Source organism: Dasypus novemcinctus, chromosome 3 (genome assembly GCF_030445035.2).
Source record: "Dasypus novemcinctus isolate mDasNov1 chromosome 3, mDasNov1.1.hap2, whole genome shotgun sequence".
Lineage (NCBI taxonomy): Eukaryota > Metazoa > Chordata > Mammalia > Cingulata > Dasypodidae > Dasypus > Dasypus novemcinctus.
Window position 1 is genome coordinate 113683719 of NC_080675.1, and position 23997 is coordinate 113707715.

Sequence of the window (23997 nt, forward strand, 5' to 3'; positions counted from 1 at the left end):
AATACTCTCAAAAGAGTTTTGTTGAATAATTATTTTTGTTTGTTTATTTGGATTTGCTACTCCTTATTTTCCTCTTATAGTCACAGCCTTTAGTCTTTACTTTCAATTTTTAAAAGAACTCTTCCTCAAGTTGTAATTTTTTGCACAAAATTCACAAGATATTGGCAGTCCTCTTTTTTTCATTGCTTTCAGGGCAATTCCAGAACTTGGCATTTTGTTGTTTACCATGTGTGAATTAGAATGCAACACAAAGGTTATGATATTATGTTATGGCCATGACACAAAATTTTGTGTTGCAGAGTAGACTTCAATTTCATGCTAAAGATTAAGAAGGTACACACGTTGGTTTCACGAACCCTGTGTAAAATAACTTTCTTGGAATGTCTTTTTAGCTTTGAAGATGAAGCTGTGGATAAAAACGTTTTCAAAGACTGCAGCAAGATTGCTTTCTATAGGTAAGAAAAGACAATATATTACCCTGAGCAAAACATTTCTGACATATTTCAGAATTGAAGGGGAGAGGATATGGCTCAGGTAGTTGAGTTCCCACTTCCCACATGGGAAGTCCCAGGTTCAGTTCCCGGTGCCTCCTGAAAAAAACAAACTGCAAACAAACAAACAAAAAAACACTCAGGGACACCAACCTGGCTCAGTGGTTGAGCGTTGGCTTCCCACATACAAGGTCCCTGTTTCAATCCCTGGCCCTGGTACCTCAAAAAAAAAAAAAAAAAAAATTGAAACATTAAGTTTTTGAGAACTGATAGGCTTTCTGAAGAAAAGGACAGTTAGGAAATTTGATTATTAAGGAGTTTGTCAGAGGACTTTCACTTTTAACTTCACATACTTTTTTGTATTATTTGAATATTTCAATAAATAGGTATTTTCCTTTTAAAACCAGAATGTTGGGAAGCGGACGTGGCTCAACTGACAGAGCATCCGCCTACCATATAGGAGGTCCAGGGTTTGGTACCTAGGACCTCCTGGCCCGTGTGATGAGCTGGCCACGTGCAGTGCTGCCATGTGCAAGGAGTGCCATGCCATGCAGGGGTGCCCCATGTGCAAGGTGTGCGCCCCATAAGGAAAGCCACCCTGTGCAAAAAACACAGCCCGCCCAGGAGTGGCACTGCATACACACGCAGCTGATGCAACAGAAAGAGACACAGATTCCTGGTGCCGTCTGACAAGAACGCAAGTAAACATGGAAGAACACACAGTGAATGGACACAGAGAGCAGACAGTGGGGGGAGAGGGGAAATAAATAAATAAATCTTTTTTTAAAATAATAAAAAAATAAAACGAAAATGTTTGTAATTTTTTTTTTTTGAGGTACCAGGGCCAGGGATTGAACCCGGGACCTTGTATGTAGAAGGCCAGCACTCAACCTCTGAGCCTCATTGGCTCCTCTGAGTTGGTTTTTTCATTTGTCTCCTTGTTCATTTGTTTTTAGGAGGCACCTGGGACCTTCCATGTGGAAAGCAGATGCTGAAACACTTGAGCCACATCCACTCCCATAAATACACTTTGTAATTGTGTTTTGGATAGGTAATGCTCTTACATGGTTCAAAAATCAAATAATATGAAAAGATATGCATTAAAAAATTTTGCTCCCATTCCTATCCCTTCTTATTCCATTACCGGTCTTGTTCTTGTAAGTAACCAGATTTAGTAATTATTTATCCTTATAAGACTTTCTTTTAGTAAATATTTATTCTTATATCCCACCCCCCATCTTATCCCAAGTAGCTTTCTGTATGCACTGCTGAGTCCCTCATTTTTTTCTACTTCATATTTATCCTGAAGATTTCTGCATGTGAATACGTGGAGATCATCCTTCTCCCTTTTTACAGCTGCATAGTATTCTCTTGGGTAAATGTACTCTTATTTACTCAGTCTGTCCTCAAAAACCCCAGAGTGTTTTCCATCTTTTGCTATAATCACACTAACAACAAAGAACTATTCATATGTCATTTCCTCTACATGCAGGATAGGTTAGGTTTCCAGGAATGGGATTACTGGGTCCAAGAATAAATGCTTTTGAAATTTTATTAAATGTTACCAGATTTCCCTGCATAGGGATTATACCATTTTGTTCTCCCATCTCGACTACATGAGAGTACCTATTTTTCTGGAACCTCATAATAAAGATTTCTTTAAAATCATTACTTAAAAAAACTGTGTGATCCTGAAAACTGAAATTATCAGCAATCATGTTATAATTTATTTGTTCACTCTCTGCTCTAGAGGAAGAAAATCGTATTTTAATTCTCAACAATTACCTTAGAATTCTGTAGTGAATAACTAGTCACCATGTTAAATCACTAAATTATATTGGGTTTCCACTAGAATGTATTGTCTTATGGACAGAGGCAGGGAAGTTGACAAGCTCTTAAATGTCAACTTTGAAAATTACCCCGCCTTCTTAATAAAGGAGACTGGGTGTCACGTTTGAGCAGTGTGGTGTTGAACAATTTCATTGGTGTTCTTACTTGTACTGATTTTATTAGCACTCTAATAAAATACTCTGTGTCCAATTCACTTAATATACCAGTGAATTGAATATGATAATATAACCTATTGGATACTGACAGTCACAAATAATTCTCAAGCATCTGGATATTTCTATAGGCGTCAGAAACAGCAGCTATCCAAGAAGTCTACCTATGAGGCATTACTAGATTCAGTCACAACAGGCAAAGACGGTACCAGCTTCCAAATCATCAATGAAGCAACTAAGGTGAGTTGGGAATGTTTTCTATGGAGAATTATTTGTTTCCATATTAACTTGGGTTGAGTGAAGTAAATTTCCATGAAATTAACTGACACTATTTATACTTAAAAAATAAACTTAGAGAAGGAATGTCATCTTTTTCATATCTACATTGGTATTACTTTGATAATATGGATATCATCATATAGCTTGCCTGCATATCAGATGCTTTACAAGGTGTTTTGCCGATGTTATTTCCTTTTAAATAGTCTTCATGATACTCTAAGAAGTACATTGTATTACCCCCAATTTTCAGATAAGGAAAGTCACTTGTCTAAAGTCACACAGCTGGTAGCCAGAATTGTCTTCTGCATCCTTTACACTCCATCAAATACCTGTGCTTTTTCTAGCCTTATTGCACAGAATGAAGCCTAAGCAAGGCACATACTCAGTAAATGTACAAATCTCAAAATGTGGGCAGGTTGGAGGAGCAGCGAATAAGCAAAAGGACTACACAGTTGAGACCTAAGTCACAAAATGTTTCATCTCCTGAGCGCTTTTCACCAGCAGGTCACCATAGTTATTACCATGTGAAAAGGATTAGAACAGTACTTTTTCAGTACTTTTTCTTACCTGTGCCATAGAAATGAATCAGTCATAGATGAATTGCTATGGCCTGGGTTTAGAAGTGTGACTATACCCAAGTACCCGATGCTCTCAATCTGATTCTTACCTTTAGATCAGGGGTTCTTAACCTTTTTAGTTCCACGGACCTCTTTGCCAGTCAGGTGAAAACCATGGACCCCTTACTAAGTCCACACTATACTGTGTATTATTTAATAAATATATCACACCTGCACCAACACTTCCCACAAGAATAATGCTTTTTTTAAAAATTTCACTTCAAGCTCATGGACCCCTTGTTAAGAACCCCAAGCTCTAGATTCTCCCCCATACCCTAAAAGCATCCTAAGCTTTTAAGACCTCCCATACTAGCCTGGCTTAACTGGTAATTTATGTAACTGAAAGATATAGGTAAATCTGTGCTCTTTGGGTCCCCTAAAAGTTTAGACCAGGGGTTCTTTTTTTTTTTTTTTTTAAAGATTTATTTATTTATTTAATTTTCCCCCCTCCCCCGGTTGTCTGTTCTCTGTGTCTATTTGCTGCGTCTTGTTTCTTTGTCAGCTTCTGTTGTCGTCAGCGGCCCGGGGAAGCGTGGGCAGCGCCATTCCTGGGCAGGCTGCACTTTCTTTCACGCTGGGCTGCTCTCCTTACGGGGTGCACTCCTTGCGCGTGGGGCTCCCCTACGCGGGGGACACCCCTGCGTGGCAGGGCACTCCTTGCGTGCATAAGTACTGCGCATGGACCAGCTCCACACGGGTCAAGGAGGCCCGGGGTTTGAACCGCAGACCTCCCATGTGGTAGACGGACGCCCTAACCACTGGGCCAAGTCCGTTTCCCTAGACCAGGGGTTCTTAACCTTTTTTCTTCCACGGATCCATTTGCCAGTCAGGTGAAAACCTTATTAAGACCACATCATACTATGTATTATTTAATAAATATATCACACCTGCACCAACACATCCCCACAAGAATAATGTGGTGTTTTTTTTATTTTAATTCACGCTCACAAACCCCTGGTTAAGAATCCCTGGTTTAGATAGTAACACCACTAACAAACCCCAGTTTTGGGAAGCAGACCAAGAAGAAATCCCCTATCTGCTGCCTTCCACTGCACAGCTGTGAGAGGTTTCCTTAAGACTACCGTAGCTTTTACCCTATATGTCTGTACTGAGAAAATTCATCAGAGAACAACAAAAACTGCTCTGTATAGGGTTCTATATACATTTGTAAGCCTTTAATTTACAAGGGGTCTCAACTTTATTCCCAAATATGGGGAACGATATAAAATCAGGAAGGCAGTCTTCCTTATAGTGTTTTAGAGATATTAGCCACTTAATATTTGTAGAATCCTCTACCATGACTTTCTTGACCTAATTCAAAATAGGGGATAGAATCACACTAACAGTTGTGTTCGTTATTCCACCTCACCTGTTCCTAACTTCTGGTAATTTAAAGACTTAATTATGGCAGTACGCTTAGTTCACCTCACTTAGCTGTCAGATGGGATGGTTAGCCTTTCTCCAAAACCTAGTACTAGAGTTTCTTATGCCATCCATTTTTTTCCTAGAGGAGTTGGTCCCTTTGCTTAGCACCTGTAGCAGTTTGATATTATTGACAAATTCCAAAAAGAAATATTGGATTATGTTTGTAAATTAATTTTTTTCTTTGGGCATATTAGATTATCTTGGATTCATAGGCTTCCTTGCTTAAGTAATTATGTAAACCTCTTATGGTAGTAGGACGTTGAGTCCCCACCCTTTGGTGGGTGGGAACTCAACAGATAAAAGGCATGGCAAAGGACAGAGTGAAGGGCTTTTAATGTTGGAGTTTTGATATTGGAGTTTGATGCTGATGTCTTAAGCTGGAACCCCCGGGAGAGATACAGAACCATTTGCCTGATAGTCTGCAGCTGACCTCATGTAATGAGGCAAAACTAGAGAGCCTCATAGTTTACAGCTGACCTGGTAGAGAAAACAGAGGAGCTGATCCCAGAGGAACCCAGGAAGCCTGAACCCTCACAAACATCAGCAGCCATCTTGCTCCAACACATGAAAATGACTTTGGTGAGGGAAGTAACTTATGCTTTATGGCCTGGTATCTGTAAGCTCCTACCACAAATAAATACCCTTTATAAAAACCAACCAATTTCTGGAATTTGCATCAGCTCCCTTTTGGCTGACTAATACAGCACCTTTGATTCCTTTGCATTCTCATGCTTATGGCATCCCTGAAGTCATAGGTCTTCTGCTGATCCAGGTCTCCTATAGTATACATCCCTCTATAGTCTAGTTTGATTACTGTTCCTGGGGAAAAATGGGGCAGCACTAATTTCCTTCCTGGAGAGCCACTTGCCATTTTTGACACCTAAGCAAGTTGGATTAACTGCTTGACATCCACACGAACCCTTCTGCAAAGAGTCAGCAGAAGCAGTGATATCCAGGAAATATAGCAAATCTACCAAAAGCCTTCCAGAAGTCATTAGGCTTGCCACCAGATATCAGGAACCTTCCTGTCTCACCTTCCCCCAATCCTTTGTGCCTAGCCCGAGAGGTGTAGTTGTCCCATAATTGGGCAAGAACATGAACATACCTTTCCATCCTTGGAAAGGCACAGTATATTAAACACCTGAACAATTCACTCTCATGAGGAAATGAGCTAAATGAGGCAGAAGCACTCAATACCAGTAGTGGGCCAAAATGAAAATTCTCAATGCAGGGAAGCGAATGTGGCTCAAGCAGTTGGGCTTCTGCCTACCACATGGGAAGTTCCAGGTTTGGTTCCCGGTGCCTCCTGGAGAAGGCGAGCTGGCACAGCAGGTAGACACAGATAGCTGGTGCAACAAGATGATGCAACAAAAGAGACAAAAAGAGGAAAATCAATGAGAGATGTAACACACCCGGGAGCTGAGGTGGCTCAGGTGATTGAGCACCTCTCTTCCACATGGGAGGTCCCGGATTGGGTTCCTGGTGCCTCCTAAAGAGAAGACGAGCAGATACAGAGAGCACACAGCAATTGGACACAGAGACTGATGGCGACTGTAAACAATGATTGAGGGGAGGAGTTGTCAATAAATAATTTTAAAATTTTAAAAGAATTTTTTAAAATTCTCAATCCAGCTTGATACCGCTGCATTAGTTGTGGACTCCACATCACACTGACTTTTACAATACTCTAGACCAGTTTCTCTGCAGTTTCTAGACACCTCTCCTTAGATCCTGAAAATGTGAGGGACGATGCTATGCAGGTCCGGTTTCAGGACCAGAGCTCAGCAGATCTAGATGCCTTCAAAGGTGCAGAAGCCACAGTCTAGGAGGAACCACAGGATATCAACACAAGTTGGCCCCCAACTCTAGTGAGAGCTGAGCCTGACAGGCAAGGGCAACTTATCCAGGATGCCAGCAACATAGCTCTATGACAGATCTCTGAGGACCCCTTGGAACAGATTCCATGTTAAGGTATTGGAAATTTCAGGGTTTCATAGGAAATCCACAGTGCTCTGGTCTCAGGCAAATGCATGCATATATATATGTTTTTGGAGGTCATCTTCTGGGCTGAAACCCATCTTAACATTGTCCTTGTCATTTGGAGTTCAGTTGTCTGATAGGGACTTAACGTTTTGGCCTGATAGGGACAACGGAAATCCAGACAGTAATCTCTCAAGTGTCTGGTTCTTATATCCAGCTCATGGCATAGTCAAGGATTCTCCATTATAGCCTGTTTCTGAAATGAGATGGGTGTTTCAAGGGAGATTTCATATTAGGATATGGTACAAGGGTGGTCTAAAGATTTAGAAGAAGCTACATATATCCATTTAGTCAGAATGACAGCTTCAGAGAGGCAGAGCACAAAGCCTTAGAGGATCGAATTTAGCTCACAGCTGCAATTCTCAAGTTTCACAGATAAGGCAGATTCTAATAAGCCCAGCACTATTAAGTGCCTGTCTGCTCTCACACCATTAAACTTCTTAAAGTGGTAATGTTGGGATTGTCATGATTTGTTGTTAATTTTTGAAGTCCCTTCCCATCCCTTCTCCTCAACCAGAACCAGAGGAAACAGAACTAAGCTTCATTCAACATGATATTTCTGGGACACAATAAAGTTACAAAATAAGCTGAGGTGTTGACCTATGTGTTACCACCAGTTCAGGACATCCAAGCATTGAAGAAAAGTTTGCAGATATAGATGTATATGTTTTCTTACATACGGTCCCAGAATAGTTTTATGCCTATTCCTGATGACAGAATAATCCAATCGTAATTTAATAAAGAAGAAGTGTGGAAAAATATCTTAAAAGAAAGGAGTGATCTAGAAAGTTGGCTACATTTTTAGAACTATTTTTTCCTACTATTTTCAGTTTTTTATCATCAATAAAAATTTGACCTAATTTGAGGAACAGAGAGGATCTAGTCTTGTGGTTTCAGAGCTGGGAACATTATACTGTCCTCTAAGTCTAGTTATTAAAAAACACTGCTGGCAAGGCCTTCTGGAATAGACCTTTGTATTCAACCTACATTATATTGCTAATTTTGATTCTTTCTCATGACATGGATGGCCATTTGAAAACACTTCTAATAGCTTCTCCAAGGATGCAGGGGTATCCCAGAGTATCTCCATGAAGTTACCCTTGTCTCTTCATCTAAGCCTGAGGAAAATGGGACTTTGCCCAATCAGCCACCACCTCAAAGGATGAAGCACAACTACCACTCGTTTGCCAGTACTGTCTCTGCAGAAATGGCTAGGAACAGGCAGCTAACTTGGGAACTGGCCAAACAATCAGAAGCATACCTGGACAGGTTAATTGTCCTTGGGAAACAGGCTAAAGCCCAGTGTGAGGTTGCCAACTTTCTTTAGTGGTTGCAATAAACCAGCTGGCTGCAACTGAGGAGGGGACAATTAGTGTCCTGGAGCAATTTAACAAACTCAGACCATTTTCAGAATCCTGGGAGGTCCTAATCAATAGCTAGGAGAGGCCTTTTGTGTTAATTCTTCCTTACATTATACTGGAGAGACTAATGCCAGAGAGAAAACAAGATGTACCCATCAAAGAGGAGTTGATAGAGTCATAATTCCCCTTCTTAACACTCATTACCATTTAAACGTTGTTCTAGGGCTGTTCCATTAACACTCTTAAAGTCTGTACTAGTGTGACTTCTAGTCCTAGGTGAATAAAAAGTATTGGTATAATCTAATTAGATTCTGCTTGAATACATAGACAAAGCTCTTTCTACCACGAGTTTTCCATCTTGTCTGATATTTTTGCCCATGTGGCCATATAAAAACTAGACATAAATGATAAATTACTAGGTTTTAGTTGTTTTCATGGAGTATGGCAGAAATAAGATAGAAATGGAAATTAATACTCTTCTTTTTTTTCAGACTATGGGAGATAGGCCTCTGAGTAAAGATTTGTGAAAAACCAAATAGAGACTTTCAATACTAAAAAGAACCTCCAAAATTTTTTCCTTTCTCTGAGGATTTATCTCATCTTCTCTGTGTAGGTAGACATCTCCCCATCTTAAATATTTCTAAGGGAGCAAAACCCATGCTTTCTGATATCACCTCGTTTGAAATGTTTAATTATGTGTTTGCTTATTTTAACAAATTCATTTTGCTGCAATTTGAGTGTAACTGCTACTATTATCTAACTATGAATTCTCAATTTAAGCGATCTACCTTCAGTAGCTTAACATTTTTTCATTGTCATTTCCACTCATCACTAACACGAGGAAGAGATACAGAAATTTACTTGTATTTTTTTTTCAAATGTCCAAATGGGTCCCTAGAGAAGAAAAGGAATACCTTAAAATTCTTACATGCGTTAGAAAAAAGAATATAACTTTCATAACCAGACTTTTAAAAGAACAAGGTTTTGGTGGAAGCATTGAGCAACAATTGGCAGTTAGGAAGCCCCCAGGAAGTGGTTTTTAAACCATCATCCACAGAGCCAGGGAGTTTCAGAAAAAGTGACTCAGTGCAGGGACGGTAAGAGGCTCAATGGTAGGGGCTCTCAGCTACTTCCCACTGCCTTCAACACAAGTAGCTTTATTTATTGGGCTTCTTGGCTTTGTTTATTTGTTTTCATTTCCGTTTTCCTTAGAGAAACCGGTGCCTGCTGCTTTAAATTTTTTTCCAAGCTGAGAGAAAAACAACACAAGCCAGATTATAGAAGCCAATGCATACTAAGGACTAAGGAAGTCATGTGCTTGAAATAAGAAAGCTATGTGGGTGATAAGAGATAAGAATAAAGTTAGAGATTGACTTTGAAAAGGGTCACCTATTAGAAAAAAAGATTTTTGCTGACTTAAAAAGTTAAAATCAGAACAAAAAGGAGCTTTAACCCCCTTTTTTTGTACATTTGGTTTCATTTGTTCATTATGGTGAAAATGGGTTATTGCGACCTTCTCACATATAATTAGGATTCCTTCTTGGGCATGAACTCATGACCAGAATAGAGATAGAAAAAAGAAAAAGGTGAGAAAGTTATTTTTAGAAAGAAAGCATTTTATTAAAAATGGGAAGATCTCTAAGGGCGCAAACTAAATGCACTTCATTAATCATATATAGGCAGGCAAACTTTATACCCTCTGCTTAGGATGCTTTTGCCATTTTTGCCTACCTAAAGTCTTAGTAATTCCTGAAGGCCTTACTCAAGACCTTTCTCCAGATAGACATCCAGTACCCCACACCTTACATTCATCATTAATAATCCCCTTGTTCTCCAAAATTTGTCCTTGTCCTCTCTCATTATTTATCATAAATTGCTCCCTTTCTATCTGTTTTTCATGTCTAAATTGCGGTCTCTCTAAGGGTTTAGTCATCTTTTCACAGTACAGCACAATATTAGATGCCAAAGAAATATTCGTTGAATTGAATTTGGAAGAGCAATAGAAACATATGTCTAACTTGAGGCAGAATACATAATTTAACAGAATTTCAGCTTTGTTTGCATTTGGACACATTTTTGAAATGCTAGAATTCTGATGGTAAACTTGAAGCAATTCAAATATACAAAAGTACATGAAACATAAACAGTAACTACAGTATCATTAATTTTTCATAACCCTGTGAAAGGATCCATAGCCACAGCACCATTTACTTGGTCATTCTTTAATATCAGTCACTAATCAAGTGTCCTAATTGCCTACCTGTATTCCCAAGAGGTAAAGTTCCAGTAACATCTTTTGGTGCTGATTTGATATTAGCCATGCTTCTTACCTCTTAGACCACATTGTACGTTTTCACACAGACTGCCTAGCTTAGTCTTTCGTTTAACAAGCTTAAAGTAACATATGCCTAGTTGAAACCAAAATTTGATAGCACATTTATGAGGAATTATGTTAGACCAGTATGGCACGGCACAGTAGTTGAAAACTTCTGTCTTAAAATATTCTTCTCATCTAGATGCCTTGTTTTGTAACATGAATCCAACCATTTCTACTCTCCTGTGTTTTTTGTGGTAGTGGTTTGTGTTTTCTTTTTCAAATTCTATGTTCTCTTCAGAGTTCTGTGTCGCTTCCCTCTGCCATTGTAGTCAGACTTACCTGAATTGCCCAGCCTCTTCAGAAAGCAGTTCTTGACTGCTTCCCTAATCCTTACTTCCTCTAAAGAGGAATTCCCTTGATTTTAGGGCAGCAAGCCTTATTTAATCTACCACTAGAGAACCCCAATGATTATTCATTCTGTAGCCTTTTACCCTTTATCTTTCACTCAGTTGGAATCCAGTTATTCTAGCTTTAAGCATTAAACTCTTGTCCCTTTTTAAATTATTATTTGAGCATAGTATTAAGATTACTGCATTGGTTACTATGAAGGGTATGACATTTTTTAATGGGCTTCACAGAGAAAAAGGACTGTATTCCATAATGTAGAAATCTAAAGCTAGTTATTTTTTCTAGGAATTTGCATCTTTTTTTTTCTAAGTTGTTTATAGACAATGTTTGTAATACTGACAACAAAAAGACATACTTGAATCCCCATAAAGGAATTGGATTTGTTCTAAAAATCTAAATTATATATATTATTTTTCAATACATCTAGCTCATAACTTGACCAAGACAGAAATTTAAAAGTAAGAAGCAATTTTAAAATGGAAAACTAACTTATATTCTTTATTTAAAAAATATTTCTTTTAAGGAAAAACCTAGGAGTATGCGTATATGTGTTTTACTGATCTTTCTCTTTTAAGACCCCACTGGGGGTGGTACCAAGGTATAAGTTCTCTGGGTGAAACCCTGCAGAGACATTCTAGGAGAGTGGAAAGGAAACCTATTATTCTGGGTCTGTTGGTTCTCAAGTAAGTAGAAGGGAAACCACTTAGTTCCAAGTCCAGTGATCAAGTCCAGTGAAATTCCATTGGGGTGTTTTACCTGCTCTCCAAATGATGGCTTTGAAAAACATCTTTTCAGAAGCTGCCTTCCCTCTCTCCTCACTCAACAGCCTCTCTCTGCCATTGGCCTAGAGGACCAACTCCAGGCAAAATCAAAGTGCACAAAGTGTCTTTAACAATCTTTTTTTTAAAAGATTTATTTTATTTATTTCTCTCCTCTTCCCCCTCACCCCGGTTGTCTGTTCTCTGTGTCTGTTTGCTGCATCTTCTTTGTCCACTTCTGTTGTTGTCAGCGGCATGGGAATCTGTGTTTCTTTCTGTTGCGTCATCTTGTGTCAGCTCTCCGTGTGTACGGCACTATTCCTGGGCAGGCTGCTCTTTCTTTCATGCTGGGCAGCTCTCCTTATGGGGGGCACGACTTGCACATGGGGCTCCCCTATGCGGGGGACACCCCTGCGTGGCAGGGCATTCCTTGTGCACATCAGCACTGCGCATGGGCCAGCTCCACACGGGTCAAGGAGGCCCGGGGTTTGAACCACGGACCTTCCATGTTGTAGACAGACGCCCTAACCACTGGGCCAAGTCCGCCGCCCGTCTTTAACAATCTTTGCTTTCAAATTTATTTTGTTACTTAACCCTGAGGTATTCATATTTTGAAATAAAAATATTAAAAATGAAATTTGAGATATCAATGAAATTTTTGGATAGCTGATATTTTTTACTAAACTCTTCTTAAGATGTCTGATTTGTCATAGGTAATAATGATCATATGTCCCAGTTTTCTAAGGGCAGTTAAAATTTATGCCAGTCATCCAATGTAATTATTAACAGAAATATCTTTTACTCTTTTAAAATCCTGGTTTGCAAAATAGATTGTATATTCACCGAAGCCATAGAACATATAGAAGGGGTTTCTTACCCTACCAGAGGTATATAGCCAAGCAAGTTCTTGAGAAGCTTTCCCCTTTATTACTGCCATTGTTCTCTAATTGGCTTGGCCTGTAATAATTTTATTTTAAAAGATTTCTTTTTTTCTCCCCACCCCCTTGTTGTTTTTCACTTATTGAGTCTGTTTGTCTTCCTTTTTTCTTTAGGAAGCACCAGGAGCCGAACCTAGAACCTTCAATAAGGCAGGGAGGTGTTTAATCGCTTGAGCCACCTCTGTTCCCTGCTTTGTTGTGTCTCTCATTCTGTTTTTCCTCTCCATGTCTCTTGTGGCATCAGCTCACAGTGCCTGCCTATCACATCAGTTCACGTCTTCTTTAGGAGGCACCAAGAACCGTGGCTCCCTGCTTTGTTGTGTCTCTCTTTATCTTTTCTTCTTGTGTCTCTTGTGTCAGCTTGCCATGCCTGCCTGTCACGCCAGCTTACTATCTTCTTTAGGAGGCACCAGGATCCAAACCAGTGACCTCCCATGTGATAGGCAGGACCCCACCTGAGCCACATCCGCTACCACCTGTAATAATTTAAACAAATACTTTTCCAAAGATCGTAATATGTGAATAATTGACTGTCACTGAGGTAACCTGTTAAGAGTTAATCTTGCGTCTATTCCCAGATTCCTCTGTTGGCTGAAGTTTATGGTATAGAGGGAAACATTTTCAGGCTTAAAATCAATGAAGAGGCTCCTCTGAAACCAAGATATGAAGTTCCCGATGTCCTGACAAGCAAGCCAAACACTGTCAGGTAAGCCAAGGAACAAGGTATCTTAGATATACCCTCAATGTGATTTTTTAAAAAATACCTTGAGTAGTAGATTTTGTATGTGCTTCATAGTTTGTCTGTTCAAAGCTACCATCACTTTAGTATTCAGTTATCTGGGGATCAGTTAATCCACTTTGTATGTTTTCCATTCTATTTTCTCTTCATCCACATTTGACTCTACATCATTTTTTAACAGGGAGAGGCAGAACTATTGATGTCTGTTCTACTTCTCTTAAACAAAGCCATTTATTCAGACCATAGAAGCAGGTAGAAAGAGCTATTTAATTTACTCAAATTTTCAGCAGGGCTCCAGAGATCTAATGTGTTAGCCACACTTTCACACTTAAAGTAATTTATACAGTTGGACTGACTCACATATTATTAAGGGTAGTCTCAGAAGTCTACTAGATAAAATTTTATGTAGAGTCAGAAATAAATGAATTATCAGTGTCTAGGTGAAAAAAAACCTTTGGGGGCTAAAGCATTTTTCAAATACCTATAAAATCTTCATCAGTTCTCACCACACTTTCCAGTGATATTTCAACTCAGCTTTCCTGTTGGATTTTTATTGTTTCTTCCATATTATTTCTCTGAGGGAATATAAAATTATGCCAAATGCTTTGATATTCACTACATCATTACCATGATTTTATATAGATTGTTTTTCCATGAAAATCTAGTAACAAATTGTCTTAGTTTCCTGGCTGCTGAGACAAATTCCACACTAAGGTAGGTTTAACAACAGGAGTCCATTAACTCACCATTTGAGCATAGGAGAAGTCCAAAATAGAGGTGGAAGCAAGGCAATGCTGTTTCCCCCAAAAACTGGCATTCTGAGGTGTCCTGCTGTCAGTCTTTGGGTCCCTGGCTTTTCGGTCACATGGCAATGCACATGGCCATATCCTCTGTTTTCCTTCTGGGTCTCATTGACTTCCAGCTTCTCCTCCATGTGATTTTTTCTTCATAAAGCCTTCAGTAATAGGTTTAAGGTCCAAACTCATAAACTTGGGCCACACCTTAACTAAAAATAACACCTTCATAAGGTCCTATTTCATTGGGTCCACAACCACAGGAATGGATTAAGATTAATAACATCTTTTTCTGCAGTACATAGTTCAACAAGTCAATTCAATTTATGTTAGAAACATCATAAATTTAAAATATATCTGTTCATATATCTGTATTTCAAGAACTTAGATATTAGAGCAATTAAATAAGAGACTGTTCTCAAAGATTCTCCAGTTTGGTTGATGAGATTAAGATTATATATATATATAACCACTTAGTTAACAATATGTTATTTTTTTAATATCCTGGATGATTTTCACTGCTACTAAATCCCTTAGTATTTTTAGTTTTATATCTGTGATTATAAGTAAAATTCGCCTATAATTTTCTTTTTCTCTTTTTATTCAAAGTTTATTTCAAATTCAAAAAATAAAATAACAGACAAAAGGAAGCTCAACAAGTTATGGAAGCATTACTCCTAAAAAATTCCATCCAGGCACTTTTATCTCATCCAATTCCAACAACAAACTCAATTGTTCCTTCACTGTTCAGAAAGATGCACAGATGAATACAGATTAGTTAAATGACAGGATCAAGTTCTCCTTATTAATGAAAAAACTGAAGAAGAGAGAAAAAGTGCTTAATCCTATTCATAACTCACAAAACCAAACCCCATATTCTTTTTTTTTATGTTTAGCATTAATATAGTAACTTCTTTGCTTTTGCTACAAAAACATTACAGTATTATTAACTATAGTCTATAAATTACATTAGTTATATTTTCCCCATGTATCCCTACATCCTTAATACCTTGTAATAGAAGGACATTCCTGTAGATTGGTTTTTTTTGTTTGTTTATTTGTTTGTTTTTTAAAGATTTATTTATTTATTTAATTTCCCCCCTCCCCTGGTTGTCTGTTCTTGGTGTCTCTTTGCTGCGTCTTGTTTCTTTGTCCGCTTCTGTTGTCGTCAGCGGCACGGGAAGTGTGGGCGGCGCCATTCCTGGGCAGGCTGCTCTTTCTTTTCACGCTGGGCGTCTTTCCTCACGGGCGCACTCCTTGCGTGTGGGGCTCCCCCACGCGGGGGACACCCTTGCGTGGCACGGCACTCCTTGTGCGCATCAGCGCTGCACATGGCCAGCTCTACACGGGTCAAGGAGGCCCGGGGACCTCCCATATGGTAGACGGACCCCCTAACCACTGGGTCAAAGTCCGTTTCCCTCCTGTAGATTGTTAACCACAATCCTCATCTACCACCAAAATCACTGTTATACATTCCCTATATTATTCACCAGCTGTCCTCCAACTCTCTAGACTGCTCATTTCAGCCACCATCACATCAATAAATCAACAGTATTTGTTACATTAATTGTAATGTATTACCATCAAGTCCATGCATTACCACATATTTACAAATGACCTTGTTAAACATTCTACATACACTCAGCATCATCTCCCCTTGTCAACTTACATTCTGTCTCCCATCAACCTACACTTCATAGTCCAACTCCATAAGTATACTCATTGCATTTAGTTCCTATCAGTGAGACCATACAATATTTGTCCTTTTGTGTCTGGTGGATTTCACTTAACAAAATGTCCTCAAAGTTCCTCAGTTGCTTCCCCAATTGATTTCTTATTAGAGCTGAATAGTGTTCCATTGTATGTGTACACCACATTTTGTTATCCAGTCATCTATTGACAGACATTTAAGTTGTTTCCATCTTTTAGCAATTGTGAATGGTGCCACTATGAACATCAGTGTGCAAATATCTGTTCACATCCTTGCTTTCACTTCTTCTAAGTATATTCCTAGTAGCAGTATTGCTGGATCATATGGCAGTTCTATATTTAGTTTCCTGAGGTACCACCAAACTATCTTTTGCAGAGGCTGCACCATTTTATGCTCCCACCAATGGTGAAGAAATGTTCTTATTTCTCCACATGCTCTGCAGCACTTAACAGTTTTCTGATTTTTTAACAATGGCCATTCTGTATGATGTGAGGTATCTCATTGTACTTTTATCTGCATTTACCTAATAGCTAATGATGTTGAGTATCTTTTCATGTGCCATTTGTATTTAAACTTTGGAAAAATGTCTGTTCAAGTCTTTAGCCCTTTTTTTTTTTAAAAGATTTATTATTTATTTCTTCACCCCTCCCTCCATTGTCTGTTCTCTGTGTCCATTCACTGTGTTCTTCAGGGTCTGTATTCTCATTAGGCAGCTCCAATAACTGATCCTGGGACCTTCTAGAATGGGAGAGAGACAATCATTCTCTTAGACCACCTCAGCTCCCTGGTGTGCTGAGTCTCTTATTATCTCTGTGTCTTTTTTTGTTGCATCATCTTGCTGCACCAGCACTCCTGCACAGTACTCCATGCAGGCCAGCATTCTGCATGGGCCAGCTCGCCACACGGGCTAGCTTGCCTTCACTAGGAGGCCCTGGACATCAAACCCTGGACTTCTGTATTGTAGACAGGAGCCCAATTGCTTGAACCACATGCGCCTCCTGTCTTTAGCCCATTTTTTAATTGGGTTGTCATTTTGTCATTAAGTTGAGTGATCTCTTTATATAACATGAAAATCAAATCCTTGTCATTTATGTGGTTTCCAAAGATTTTTTCTCATTGAGTTGGCTGCATTTTCACCTTCTTTTTTTTTTTTAATAATTTTTTTTTTAAAGATTTATTTAATTCCACCCCACACCCACACCCACACCCCCCCCCCCCCCCGGTTATCTCTGTGTCTATTTGCTGCGTCTTGTTTCTTTGTCCGCTTCTGTTGTTGTCAGCAGCACGGAAAGTGTGGGCAGCGCCATTCCTGGGCAGGTTGCACTTTCTTACGCGCTGGGCGGCTCTCCTTACGGGCGCACTCCTTGCACGTGGGGCTTCCCTACACGGGGGACACCCCTGCGTGGCAGGGCACTCCTTGTGCACATCAGCACTGTGCATGGGCCAGCTCCACACGGGTCAAGGAGGCCCGGGGTTTGAACCGCGGACCTCTCATGTGGTAGACGGACGCCCTAACCACTGGGCCAAGTCCGTTTCCCCATTTTCACCTTCTTAACGAAATCATTTGAAATACAAAAGTATTTAATTTTAAAGAAGTACCACTTACCTATTTTTTTCTTTTCTTGCTCATGTTTTGGGTATAAAGTCCAAGAAACCACCAACACCCACAAGATTTTGTAGAAGATGTTTCCCAACATTTTCTTCTAGGAGTTTTATGGTTCTAGTCTTTATATTTAGGGCCTTGATCCATTCTTAATTAATTTCCTATCTGGTTTGAGATAGGGGTCCTCATTCTTTATTTTAGATATGGATATCCAGTTTTCCCAGCACCATTTGTTCAATAGGCTGCTCTGACCCAGCTGAGTGTGTTTGACAACCTTGTCAAAAATCACTTGACCTTAATGGCAAGGGTCTATTGCCTAACTCTTGATTTGATACCATTGGGCAATCTGTCTATCTTTATTCCAGTACCATGCTGTTTTTACCACTGTAGCTAGATAATATGCTTTAAAGTTGGGAAATGAGAGTCCTCCAATTTTGTTCTTTTTTTTTTAAGATTTATCTTATTTATTCTACCCCCTCCTCCTCATTCTCCCCATTGTCTGCTCTCTCTGTCCATTCACTGTGTGTGCTTCTGTGTCTGCTTGTATTCTCATTAGGTGGCTCCGGGAACCAATCCTGGAACCTTTTGGAGTGGGAGAGAGGTGATTACTCTCTTGCACCACCTCAACTCCCTGTTCTGCTATGTCTTCTTATTTTTTCTACTCTGTGTCTCTTGTCGTTTTATCTCGCTGTGCCAGGTCTCTGTGTCAGCAAGCACTCCTGCACAGGGCAGCACTCCTGCATGGGGCATCATTCCTGCATGGGCCAGCACTTTGCGTGGGTCTCCTTTACCAGGAGGCCCTGGGCATCAAACCCTGGACCTCCTATATGGTAGAAGGGAGCCCAGTTGGTTGAGCCTCATCCTTTTCCCTTCTTTTTAAAGATATTTTTGGCTATTTGGGGTCCCTTATCCTTCCAAATAAATTTGATAGTTCACTTTTCTAATTCTACTAAGAAGGGTATTGGAGTTTTTATCAGGATTGCATTAAATCTGTAGATCTGTTTGGATAGAATTGACATCTTATTAATATTTAGTCTTCCAATCCATGAACATGGAAGGTCCTTCCATTTATTTTGGTCTTCTTTGGTTTCTTTTAGCAGTGTTTTGTAGTTTTCTAAATACAGGTCCTTTATGTCCTTGGTTAAGTTTATTCCTAAATATTTGATTCTTTTAATCACTATTGTAAATGGAACTTTTTTTCTGACTTCCTCCTCAGATTGCTCACTAGTAGTGTATAGAAATTCTATTTATTTTTGTGTATTAATCTTGTATCCCACCACTTTACTGGAATTGTCCATAAGTTCTAATCATTTTGTTGTAGATTTTTCAGGATTTTCTAAGTGTAGGATCATATCACCAGTAAATAGCAAAAGTTTTACTTCTTCCTTTCCTATTTGGGTGCCTTTTGTTTCTTCTTCTTGCCTAATTGCTCTAGCTAGAACTTCCAGCACAATATTAAATAACAGTGGAGAGAGTGAACATCCTTGTCTTGTTCCTGATCTCAGTGGGAAAGCATTCAGTCTTTCACCATTGAGAATAATGTTAGCTATAGGTTTTTCGTACATGCACTTTATTGTATTTTGAAAGTTTCCTTTTATTCCTACCTTTTGAAGTGTTTTTGTCAAGAAAGAATTTATATTTTGTCATATGCCTTTTCTGCATCTATTGAGATATTCATGTGATTTTTCTTCTTCAATTTATTAATGTGGTATATTACACTAATTGATTTTCTTAGATTGAACCACCTTGCAAACCTGGCATGAAGCCCACTTGGTCTTGATGTATAATTTTTTAAATGTGTTTTTGGATTCAGTTAGCATGTATTTTGTTGAGGATTTTTGTATCTGTATTCATTAGAGAAATTGGTCTGTAATTTTCTTTTTGCCAAGTATCTTTATCTGGCTTTGAAATTAGGGTAATGTTATCTTTATAGAGTAAGTTTGGTAGCATTCCTTCCTGTTTGGTTTTTTGTAAGAATTTGAGCAAGATTTGTATTAGATCTTCTTTAAATGATTGGCGGAATCTATCTGAAAAGCCATCTCGTCCTAGACTTTTCATTTTGGGATGGTTTTTGATGACTTTTTCACTTTCTTTATTTGTGATTGGTTTGTTGAGGTCTTCTGTTTCTTCCAGGGTCAGTGTGATTTGCTCGAGTGTTTCTGGGAATCTGTCCATTTTATCAGTGTTGTCTTGTTTATTGGCATATAGTTGTTCATTTTATCCTCTTATGATTTCTTTTATTTCTGCTGGGCCAGTGGTAATGTCCTCCTTATTTCTGATGTTATTTATTTGCATCTCTCTCTTTTTTCCTTGCTAATCTATCTAAGGGTTTATTGATTTTGCTGGTCTTCTCAAAGAACCAACTTGCAGTTCTGTTGATTTTCTCCATTTTTTAATTCTTCTTTTCATTTATTTCTGCTCTAATCTTTATTATGTCTTTCCTTCTGCTTGCTTTGGGATTGACTTGCTGTTCTTTTCCTAGTTCCTCCAGGTGTGCAGTTAGGTCTTTGATTTTAGCTCTTTTTAAGATAGGCATTGAAGATTATAAATTTCCTTCTCCATTCTGCCTTTGCTTTTTCCCAAAAGTTTTGATATGTTATGTTCTCATTTTCATTCATCTTGAGGTATTTATTGATTTCTCTCGCAATTTCTTCAAAGAAGAAACAATGTATGTTTACATTCTTTACATTAAAGAATGCATGTTTAATCTCCATAAATTTGTAAATTTCCCTTTCTCTTCCTGTTATTAATTTCCAACTTCATTCAATTGTAGAAAATGTCTTGTATAATTTCAGTGTTTTTAAATTTATTGAGATCTGACTTCTATCCCAACATATGATCTATCCTGGAAAAAGATATGAGCACTTGAGAAGAATGTAGTTTTTTTCCTTTCCTATGCTATCTTTGCCATGTCTGGAGACAAGGTGATATTAGGGTTGTATGATAAATATGGTATATTAGTTCTGCTTCTGTTCCATCCTTCTCCTACAGGGCCTTTGGTTAGTACTATAACTAGAAAGCTAAAAACTACATTTCTCCATTTCCCAGACTTCCTTGTAGCTAGGGTTCCTGATGTGATTCAGCTTCCATCAATTAGACGCTTTTACAGGAGACTTAATTTCAGAACCAAATTACCCATTTTTCTGGTAAGGATCTGACAGCTAAAGAGTGACTCTGGAGAGAAGCAGATTTGGCTCAACTGATAGAGTGTTTGCCTACCATATGGGAGGTCCAGGGTTCAAACTCAGGGCTTCCTGACCCATGTGCAGTGCTGATGCGCGGAAGAAGTGCCGTGCCACACAGGGGTGTCCCCGTGTAGGGGAGCCCCATTAGCAGGGAGTGTGCCCTGTAAGGAGAGCCGCCCCACTTGAAGAAAGCGCAGCCTTCCCAGGAGTAGCACTGCACACACAGAGAGCTGAAGAAGCAGATGACGGAACAAAAAGAGATACAGATTCCTGGTGCTGCTGACAAGAATGCAAGCAGACAGAGAACAGACAGTGGCGGTGGGGAGGGGATTGGATTAAAAATTAACCTTTAAAAAAAAGAAAAAGAGTAACTCTGAAATCAATAGAAAAGTGGTGTCATGAAGCCCAAATTACAGCAAATGTGGCATGATCCAGCAGTTGCCACCATGACTTCTGATTACCCAACTTCCTGATTCTACTTAAGATAGAAGTTTCATTGGAAAACAGTTACACAGTATTGTTACAGTTCTCATTACTGCATGCCCAGCCAGGAACCTGCTATTCTAACTTTCTTTTTTTTTTTTTTTTTTTTAAAGATTTATTTATTTATTTAATTTCCCCCCCTCCCCCAGTTGTCTGTTCTTGGTGTCTATTTGCTGCATCTTGTTTCTTTGTCCGCTTCTGTTGTCGTCAGCGGCAGGGGAAGTGTGGGCGGCGCCATTCCTGGGCAGGCTGCTCTTTCTTTTCACGCTGGGTGGCCCTCCTCACGGGCGCACTCCCTGCGCGTGGGGCTCCCCCACGCGGGGGACACCCCTGCGTGGCACGGCACTCCCTGCGCGCATCAGCACCGCGCATGGCCAGCTCCACACGGGTCAAGGAGGCCCGGGGTCTGAACCGCGGACCCCCCATATGGCAGACGGACGCCCTAACCACTGGGCCAAAGTCCGTTTCCCTGCTATTCTAACTTTCCTGTGGTTTCATAAACTCTTAATTTCTCATATTAAGTCCTTTCCTTTCTGCTTAAAATAGAGTTATTTCTCTTATCTCCATTTGAGTCCTGGTTGATAGAGTCATTGGTATCAGAAGTGGGTATAATCACAAACCATCAAGGAAGGGAGTATGAGTTTGGTTAGCTGACCCATTTGGATTTGAAGGCAGTGAGGGCCTGGTTACCATTAGTGGCAAAAGTTACTTAAATTACACCTGTGATCAACTGGAATAAAGTGCCTATTGAAAGCCTAGTGGTGCCATAGCATAGTATGATTATATAGAATTGAAAACTCTAAGTGGGGTGGCTGCTATTAACCTCACTGAATAGCTTAAAGAAAGAAATTAGCAACCTTAGGACTTTACAGTCTTAGCTCAAGACATTGTTAGGAAGCTGTTATATTTCTGTGACAATCCTAAAAGTCTCTCATATCTCTTGTAGTTGAGGGACCATGTAGCATAAAATCATATACAGAGTTTATACTGCTGTTTGCTAAATAGAACATGTTGGGGATTGAATTGTGTCCCCCAGAAAAGACATATTCAGGTCCCAACCTCTAGTCCTGTGGGTGTAAAGCCATTCATAAATAGGATCTTTGGAGATGTTATTAATTAAGATGTTCCCAAACTGAACCCAGAAGAGAAAGGAAAAGGGATTGCCATGTGATAGAAAAGACAAGAACCCCAAAGATGGCTGGCCACCAGAAGATACCAACCCTGGAAAGAAGCAAGTCTTCTGAAACTGTGAGCCAGTAAATTCCTATTGTTAAGCCAACCCATTGTATGGTATTTGTTTTAATGGCTGGAAAGCTGAAATAGATCATAAGTTGAATTCACAACCCACTGGGTCTGTGAATTTAGGGCATTCATTATACTGGGAAAAAGTTGGACCCTTCAAAATTGAACGGCAACATTTGGGAAGATTTGGATAACTCTAACTACCCTAACTTTAAAATGCCAATGAAGCTTTCATTCTAGCAGTTCTTCCTCCATTGTCTTATAGTGTTGATTTTCCTTGCTTGGCTTGACCTCACCTAAGATATACCTTACAAGGAGATTCCAGTGTTCCTTGTACCTCACCCTTGCCATCCTTCACTGCCTCCAGACCTACTGTCAGAGATTCCAGCATGCCCAGGAGAAAGCTTTTATGCCTAAAGAATTAGAAGAGTTTTTATTGTCAAACACCTGGGAAACATGCACAGGAATGGTTTCTGAGGGATTCCTAGACTGGAAGGAAGTAACATAGTTTTAGATCAGGCTAAATTTCTTGACATGGGTACATGGACCAGAGAATCTAGTTTCATTACCCTAGCTTGGGTAGCTTAGAGTGATTTCATTGGTTGGTTTGTTAGTTAACTATTACCTGAACTCAGCTCTAGTCTTTGCTGAATGAAACTGAGACACCAGAAATTCCTTGGCCTAATGTAGGACTCCATACACTTAAGGAGATCATTAAAGTGGATTCATCATATGCATTCAGCTCATTCAGTCCCCTAAGCAAACCCAAAAGATACTCTCTCCTTGTAAAAACACATTATGAGGGAATTACTTAAAAAGCCTTGTAGTGGATGTTCTCTGGAGGCTGGGGAGAATGGTGGGAAATGATGCCATTGAAATGGGCTCCCTGATTTTATTGGAGATGAGACTTCAAGTGGCAGAGGCCACGTGGCAGCATTTAATTCCCAGAGGCAAGGTAGACATGATTCCATAATATGCAGCATGACCCATATAATAATCAAAGTAGTTTAACCCTAAGGGCAGTGAATTTATCATGGGTCCATTGGTCTGAAATAAATGAGGTAGGTGCTTCTTGATGGAATAATCATAAGAACTCTAGATTTGGTGAACAATGAGATTTGGTGAACACAGCCTCTCAATCAACTCTAGGCAAAGTTAGTTTCCAAATCCCAAGCCTTTTGCTTGAAGGGGAGGCCAAGAATCCATGGCGATGGGCTCTGCAAGGATGTAACAGGAACATATACTGTTCCTCCTTACATCCCTAAAGAGTCCTATGACCATTTACCAGGGTGATTAAGCACTGGAGAAAAGGAAATATCTAGACCTTTCAGGGATTTTAAGTACTGGATCTGAGGTAACATAATCCCTGGGGATCCAAAATATCATTAACTGTACACCGGTCAAAGTGAGGGCTGATGGAAATCAGGCAATAAACAGATAAATAAAAGTTTGAGCTGGTTCAACCTCACTGTGTACCTAATGAGTCAGTACCCAAATCTGTGCTATTTCTTTAATTACTGAGTATGTGATTGAAATGAGAAAGAAAAACAAAATGCTTAGATCCTATACAGTAAAGTATTTTGGATCTGTACAAACCAAGATA

General features: G+C 39.4%; 1 protein-coding gene across 6 annotated transcripts in view; it reads left to right on the forward strand.

Moving 5' to 3' along the window:
- GANC (glucosidase alpha, neutral C) overlaps positions 1-23997 on the forward strand; it is a 99548-nt gene that overhangs the window by 1848 nt on the left and 73703 nt on the right. For 5 of the 6 annotated variants that reach the window (XM_058294005.1, XM_058294006.1, XM_058294003.2 and 2 more), the window contains exons 2-4: positions 393-455; positions 2626-2734; positions 13216-13343. In XM_058294005.1, coding sequence (XP_058149988.1) covers positions 393-455; positions 2626-2734; positions 13216-13343 — 300 coding nt within the window. Of the gene's footprint in view, positions 1-392; positions 456-1447; positions 1543-2606; positions 2735-13215; positions 13344-23997 lie in introns of all 6 variants that reach the window. The other variant, XM_071214133.1, reaches the window with a different exon arrangement.